The following is a 7,387-nucleotide window of genomic DNA, read 5'->3' as shown; positions in this document are numbered from 1 at the left end:
AGCGACGCGTGATCAACAATTCGAGCAGAAGGCCAATCCAAAGAGTTTTGAGGCTAAGTAATTGTGGATGTCCAGCCCACTTCACAGGAGTGTCCCAGCGCCGAATTGACGCGGAATTGAGTTTGGCGTAATACGGCTCTCCTATCTTTATTTAGTAAGTTGCCAACGCCGCGTCTGATTATTATAACCCGGTCTTTATTTTATAACCGCCAGGTAAGGTCAGCTAGAGAGGATTATAGCAGAATAACAAACTACACCTTATATATCTCTTTTCCTGGCTGTTTGGCCCGCGATGGATTATCCTACATCCCCTTTATAGACAACCGTCCACCTATTCCCCCACGGGTTTCCAGGCAAACGTCATATCCCGTATAATCATTGCCTAGGTTCGACCAATTATTAACTGGCTAGGAGGGGTAATATCAAACTAATAAGGAGTTGGGAAATGGTTGGCAGAGAAAGTGAATCCCGGAAGAAACTGTCAAACTATGTTTCCCTAGTTAACTGCAGCAGCACCTCGCTTGACCCGAGCATGACCTCCGGTGGCGATAGGATGGGCGGGAAAATAGAGATGAAGGGACTTCCTGAGTCGGCAGAAGAGCGCGACGGGCAGAGCCATTATATTGGCGATGAAGAAAATGGACATGAGGATGAGCATGCATATCCACCGCAGTCACCAGTGTCTCCTTCGATGAACTGGAGGCCACTGTCGCTGGGCGGGCCCTCAAGAAATAGGCGAAACTGTTTCCTGCGAGATTCCCGCGTTGCTTGTTTCCCCAGAATCTCCAAACTGTGGAGGAAAGGGCCGGGGTCGGGGTCGATGACGCGACGCCTGCTGCGGCACTGCATCGTGGGTGCTCTAGTTGTACTGTAGGTGTTTTTCTTCCTCGTCATGCCTCGTTAATTTCCTCCCCCGTCGTGTCATTCTCTGATTATTAGTGTATTCTTCCCATATCTGTTACACACTCCAGTTGATGTATGTTTTGAGAAGCCAACGGACCGGGGTATAAGCAAGAATATGGCTGACGCTGGCGACAACAACAGAGGGCTGGTTCAGTTGGTCGCTCTGACTCTAGGGGCTTTAGCGTCTCTCTTACCTGGTGACATCGAGGACGCCATTTTTCGATGGGGTCGAACCGGCAAACAAAGCGAGTATCGCCCTTACTGGCCTACGGGTACAAGGGGTGTTAAGCCCATCCCGTGCCATTCTCATAACGACTATTGGCGTCCTGTACCCCTGTTTTCTGCCCTGGAGGCCGGCTGCATCAGTGTAGAGGCGGACATCTGGCTCCTCGACGAGGACCTCTTTGTGGGCCATACTACGTCTTCTCTCGCTCCAAATCGGACTTTAACGTCAATGTATATCGACCCCCTCGTTAAGATCTTAGATAACCAGAACCGTAACACCAGTTCCCATTCCAAAAATTCACCAAATGGCGTTTTCAATACTCGACCATCCCAAACCCTGGTCCTCCTTATCGATTTCAAGAATAAAGCACTTGAAACTTGGCCGCGTCTCCTTTCCCAGCTGTCCCCGCTACGTGATCGCGGCTACCTTACTTATTTGAATGGAACAGATGTGACGGAAGGCCCGATCACTGTGGTTGCGACAGGAAAGGCACCATTCCAGAAAATTATCGCCAATGACACATATAGAGATATCTTCTTCGACGCCCCACTAGACAAGCTGGGCAACAGTGCGATCCTAGAAAATCACGAACGGTCCTCAAGCCCAAAACTTGTCAACAATGCAGGCATAGATGACAAGTTAAACATTATGAAACTCCGCCGTCATCTACAGAACGGCACGCCCAAGCAACGTAACTCCCAACTCCCAGAATCTTCTCCCACTAGAATCGACAAAATAAAAGCAGCACCCAACAATTACGTGTACAATTCTAATAACAGCTACTATGCCTCCGTCTCCTTCATGAAATCCATCGGCTTCCCCTGGCGTTTTACTCTTAGCCAGAAGCAATTGGCGCGGATCCGAGCCCAGGTGCGTGAGGCGCACAAACGTGGCCTTAAAGTGCGCTATTGGGCTACCCCTGGCTGGCCGCACAGTTTACGAGATCGCATATGGAGGGATTTGATTAGGGAAGGCGTGGATATTTTAAACGTCGACGATTTGAGAAGCGCACCGAGACTAGATTGGGGTAACATGTCGCTGTCGCGATGACAATGTTAAATTAAATATAGCTAGGGTCTTGGATTGGTCGCTTTTTTGGCTGCTCTATTCTCTCCTTCAACATTGTCTTTTGGTCTTTCCTTTTCCATCTTTTGGGAGTTTAATCTGGATTGAACTAACTCTGGGCTATATTTGTATTACTTGAAAGATTTTCTGCTTTCTGGATATTGATCAACTGGGCTGAGGGGGCGTTTGGTTCATTTTATATATGAGATGCAGCTCTGTGAGTTGTCAGTACGGCATCCTCCTTTGTTCTCTTACCTAAGAATTATATGCCACTAAAAACGCGATTTTGGATTGGATTTGTTGTTCTTCATATTTATCTTATAGCACGGTGATCTCATGAACAGCATTTTTATTAAACCATTGACCTGAACTATTCTAGCGAACCGATGACCAAACAAAAGTCTGTATTCTAAAGTTTTTCTTTTTCCCTGTGCGCGGTGTTCCATCCTTCTGTTTCTGTTTATGCAAGAACCTGCTTGAATTAGAATGTAAAACAAGTAACAGAGGTGATGTAAAGTACATTTTCATTGAATATATATATATATATATATATATATACACGCATATATCCTTACTCTCTCTCTTTGTGTATTTGTGTATGCATGGTGTATGCATGTGTGTGTGTTGGTATGTACACAACAAGAGAGACACAAAAAAAAAAAAAAAAAAACCACAGCAACGTTCTCCCGAAATAGATCCAGCGGGGAAAACGAAAAATAAAATAGAATAAAAAAAATATTTATATATATTTACAAACACCCCAGCGCCTCCGTGCCAAACTCCCCCACCACACTCCCCTCCCTCCTCATCAACTCGCCCAACCACCCCTTCGCGCTCTCAAAGTCCTTCGCTCCGAACTTCACAAGCACGAAATTCGATCGCACTCGTGCCGCCGTCCATGTTACGGGGACCTGCCCAGAGGCTCTGGTGCTGGGTATGGGAGCAAAGGCGCTGGCCGCATTGGATGATGCAGCCCAATTCCGCCCGCCAATGCGCGGGAGGGAGGAGAATTCCTCCATGATGAAGGAGGCAAGGGAGTCGAAGAGGGGTCCGTGTAGGATGAGGGTTCTCACGATCCCGTGCGGGCGTGTGCGGGACTGGATGGAGAGCGCAGCGGGGGAGGCGTGTGCTGTTTGCTGCGACGATGCGGGTGTATGCGAGCATGTCGACGGTGGCAGCGGGGGCGGGATCGGGTTGGAATCCAAGTCCGGGCTGGGTAGGAGGTTCCCATCCTGGTCCTCTGTGTATCTGGTCTCGTCTTCCAGGACGACGGTGTCGCGGAGCAGCAGCTTGCGGGCGCCCGTGGACGGGTCCTCGGACCAGACCTCGTTGCGACCCTTCCAGGAGTGGAAGTCCCAGTCTTCGCCCCGCGCGGTGCGGCCTTGGGTTACCCAGTCGAGGATGCAGAGGCTGGGTCCGTGGTTGCCGGTGGCGGTATTTGCGTCCTCTGGGTGCTTGTCCTGCAGAAGTGTAAATCGCTGCACCTGCTCATACTGGCTATCTTGGAACGGTTGGGAGGGGTCAGGGATGTAGCAGAGGCCTGCTTGGTGGCTCAGTTTCACGTCGAGTGCCTGAGAACTGTTGCATTGTGGCAAGCCTTTGTCATGAAGGTTAGTTTTAATATTAACAACTTTGCTATTGCCATTTCCCGTTGGTTGCTGGATGTTAATCCTTTTGTTGCTGGGATCGTGGTCTTGGAGAACGGGCTGCCCGCCTCTGTCCGTCGCCCGCGTCCGCTCTGTCTTGTATATCTTGGTGCTCCCTTGCGGCGTCGTCACCACCAATCTCGTGCACGGTTGCAGGGTGATCGAGACATCAATGTGGTCACCGGGAAGCAATCCGCCGCCGTAGGTGAGCAGGTAGAGATGGACGGGGATAGTTGCGGATTCCGGGTATTTGGAATTGAGGGGCGTTGCGGGAGTTCTGTTCAGAAGCTTCAGCGGGTACTGGTAGGACAGGTGAGAGATGGTTGTGACGTAAGGGGGCAGCACGGAGAGGACAACCTCCCCGCGGCCGGGAGAAGTCTGAGCTGTTGCGAAGGGGGAAACGAATGGGCATTTGGGAACATTTGGTGAAAGGATGGTTTCCTTTAAGGGGAGGCCCGAATGGAACTTGTATGTGTACATTCTATTGCGCAGATATTTAAGCTGGTGTGGAGTTGGATACGGAAAATGATTATTTTGATAGTTGACGCAAGTGACTCAGGTTGGAGGAACTACTAGTATTTAAAGTGAATAGTTGAATATTTCCCGGTCGTTCTTATATCCCCAATCGGCTGTGTGGATGCATAAAGTGTGTGATGTTCCCATGAATCGCACCCCGATCCTTGCGCTTCCAATGGTTAGGGCCACCTCTCGCCCTCTCGCCACATAAGATCGCCCTCTTATTAATGGCTATTTCCATCAGCGGGTTACAGTTGAACGTAGTTTAAAAGAAGTGGGTCTGAAAAATAAACCATGCTCAGCCCTTCACTCCCTCACTAAAACCTGCACACACTAAGTTTCTTTTACACACTCTCATTGCATGTTACTACGGAGTAAACAGCTCTTATTTAGTTCTTCTACTTCAATATCTGAAGCTCTTCAACATCTGAAAAGCTGTTATGAGTTAGAATTAGCGATTAATATTAGTCAAGAGATAGGGCTTTGGGAAATAAGATAAAATCACTGTGTCTGGTGCATTTGAAGATGTGTGAGAGATGTGTAGGGGGTATGGCTAGTGCATGTAGTTTTAATTGGGGGGTTAACATGGTTTATGGCCAAAACCACGCCGAAGGTTATTCCGGCCCGAAAAATTAACCATGTTCAACTTTTTATTGGCCACATTCAACTGGTTGCCTTTGACTCTATGTGGTAGCACTTACAGGTACAAGAACTCTATGTGGTCTCCTGGCATTGAAGGTGGAAAAATTTCCAGTCTGAATCCCTTTTTCCATGACGCTTCCATGACCCTTTTGATGTCCCATCCCCTGAATAGCGATTTGGCGATATAAATGAAGATGTCTGATACTAGGCCCCATAAAACGCGTCGCGCAAAGTCGCTTTACCGTCATATCTCCCCTTCCGGCGAAGACCCCAACATAATATCCTGATCTTTACTCCTCCTTATCTGCTTTGCTTAGACCAAGTATGTTCTTCTCCAACCTGCCGACTGTGGTTTTGCAACTCGCATTGTGAGGTTCCATGAACCGGTCTTATATATATATTTCTCTTTGGGTATGTTTGTTCTGTACTGTGCTTTTTGGAGTTACGGGCCACACAACTTCTGCTTTCGTCAAAAGATGCCTTTCCAAGCTCAAGGAAAAATTGGGTAGGATCCACAGGCAAGTAAGTGATACGCCCAAGCCTGTAGCCATAAGCCCACTAATTCCTTTATCCCCAAGGCGAATGAGTCTTTGGACATATCAGGCTGGGAAGGCGATGCTCATGTTCGTATTCAGCGTGGTGCAAAGCTTTAGTAAAGGCACCTTTACGGTGGTTAGTTTCTTGGACGGAACATGCGCACATGTAAGCAGCTGCTCCTGCTACCGCATATAGGCAAACCCTTTCGCGGAGGCTTGAAAATTTTTCGGTTTGCAATGGCTTATGCGTCTGTTCTTTGAAGTTGCCAGAGTACGAAGGGAAACATGATATGTGGAAATTTTTGCCAAGCTCTTCCTATTTCGGGATTTCAGTGTCGGGTACCTGGATCGAAGATAGGATTACCATGGGTCACGCTGCTAATGTTGAAATAACTAACCCTCTTACTAGGGAGACGTTCTCTGACTGGAAATATGGGAAGATGCAAAGGCAAGGGGTTCTCAAAGTAGCTCATGCTGGGTTGGCGTTTTCGATAAAGTACTGGTTAGAAATACAAATTGGTGTTATATCACCTGGTCAGGGTTTTTATTCTCGATCATTGACGTTTTTCTGCATCGGGATTGCTAATAGCGACCACCTTTCCAGAGCGCGAACCGGAGGGAATTTTGTCCTGCAGAGACCAGCTGCAAGCGTACCTGATCGTTGAGTAGGCTAGCAACAATTTGTAGTTAAGTTATAACTAAAGGTAGTGAACGATTCTTGCCTCTGACTTTCTCAGCCACGTTGTATGAGACAATTTAGTTAACTACCTGCTTGTGTTTGAGGTCTTTGTCTTACATAATCTCTTAGTCAGTCATCATAGCTCCCTGTGTCCTATCGCGATCCAAGATCCACAAGATCCACAACCTGAACAACGGGCTAAGCAATTAGCTAAATCGGCAGAGGCCAGCTTGCGTTAAAAAGCTATGGATGCCGCCTGAACTCCCGCCGCATACGTCCCTGCCACGCACAAACCCGTCTTCCGTGTTCTCGGGTTTGCCTCTCGATCTCCATGTTTCGGACCATCAAACCATTGATTCTGACCAGGGCCAGGACGTCCAACCCCAACCCGTAGTGGGTGACAAAGCCACCAGTCCTCCTGTCGCTGGTCGTCGCGATAAAGTTTCCTTGGCTGGACAAGAGGAAGATCCGGGAAATATTGAAGACGAAGGGCTCGAAACGGAATCCGACGAAGATAACGCAAATAGCCCAAGCGGGTCTAAACTCTCATCCGGCGAAGACTTTGACGAACCATTTCAACCTCCTGGCCGATCAGCCAAACCGAAAAACCTTCCAATGAGGCGCTCTAAAAAGGCCGGATCAGTCAAACGTCGCTCCTCCAACAGGCCGGGCCTGTCCGTCGTGGCTGGCGGTGAAAACGGCCACGCCAACAGCGACATGAATTCCAATGTCGAAATGCGGAGGAAGGACAATTCTCTCGACTCGGCCCCTTCAGCTACCCAGGCTGTCCAGCTGATGAACAGATCAAATTTCACGCTCGACGATGAACCCCCAACCCCTCAAACACCGAGGATGACGAACATGAGCTTTAGCGATCTACCCATGTATGACAAGCGGAATTTTGCGCTGTTATGTCTTCTCTACTTCTTGCAAGGTGTACCAATGGGCCTAGCGGCCGGATCAGTCCCTTTTCTTCTTAAACCTTTCCTCTCCTACGGCCAAATCGGCATATTTTCCCTTGCGTCATACCCTTATTCCTTGAAACTGTTATGGAGCCCCATTGTAGATGCCGTTTGGAGTCGAAGATTTAGAGGGAGGAAAAGCTGGATCACGCCCATCCAGATGCTATCATTGATTACCATGTTATACCTGGGAGGTAGTATTGATCAAATGA

General features: G+C 48.5%; 3 protein-coding genes across 3 annotated transcripts in view; 2 read left to right on the top strand and 1 right to left on the bottom strand.

Moving 5' to 3' along the window:
• Positions 1-445: 445 nt before the first annotated feature.
• Positions 446-2,179, top strand: HCAG_07277 (predicted protein; the record flags this gene model as incomplete). Its single annotated transcript, XM_001537805.1, has 2 exons — positions 446-870; positions 940-2,179. 2 exons carry the CDS (start codon positions 446-448, stop codon positions 2,177-2,179), a joined length of 1,665 nt encoding a protein of 554 aa, XP_001537855.1.
• A 764-nt stretch (positions 2,180-2,943) lies between these two features.
• On the bottom strand, positions 2,944-4,320 carry HCAG_07276 (conserved hypothetical protein; the record flags this gene model as incomplete). The annotated part of the gene is made up of 1 exon (XM_001537804.1): positions 2,944-4,320. One exon carries the CDS (start codon positions 4,318-4,320, stop codon positions 2,944-2,946), a length of 1,377 nt encoding a protein of 458 aa, XP_001537854.1.
• Positions 4,321-5,474: 1,154 nt separating this feature from the next.
• The window catches only part of HCAG_07275 (conserved hypothetical protein), a gene marked incomplete at both ends in the record, with an annotated part of 3,142 nt that continues 1,229 nt past the window's right edge, over positions 5,475-7,387 (top strand). The window contains 5 exons of the mRNA XM_001537803.1: positions 5,475-5,503; positions 5,602-5,700; positions 5,944-6,068; positions 6,295-6,341; positions 6,457-7,369. Coding sequence (XP_001537853.1) covers positions 5,475-5,503; positions 5,602-5,700; positions 5,944-6,068; positions 6,295-6,341; positions 6,457-7,369 — 1,213 coding nt within the window. The remainder of the gene's footprint in view (positions 5,504-5,601; positions 5,701-5,943; positions 6,069-6,294; positions 6,342-6,456; positions 7,370-7,387) is intronic.

This window comes from Histoplasma capsulatum, genomic scaffold, assembly GCF_000149585.1.
Source record: "Histoplasma capsulatum NAm1 scaffold_8 genomic scaffold, whole genome shotgun sequence".
Classification (NCBI taxonomy): Eukaryota; Fungi; Ascomycota; class Eurotiomycetes; order Onygenales; family Ajellomycetaceae; genus Histoplasma; species Histoplasma mississippiense.
Note: the sequence above shows the minus strand (reverse complement) of the source record. Positions and strands in the feature narration are given on the sequence as shown.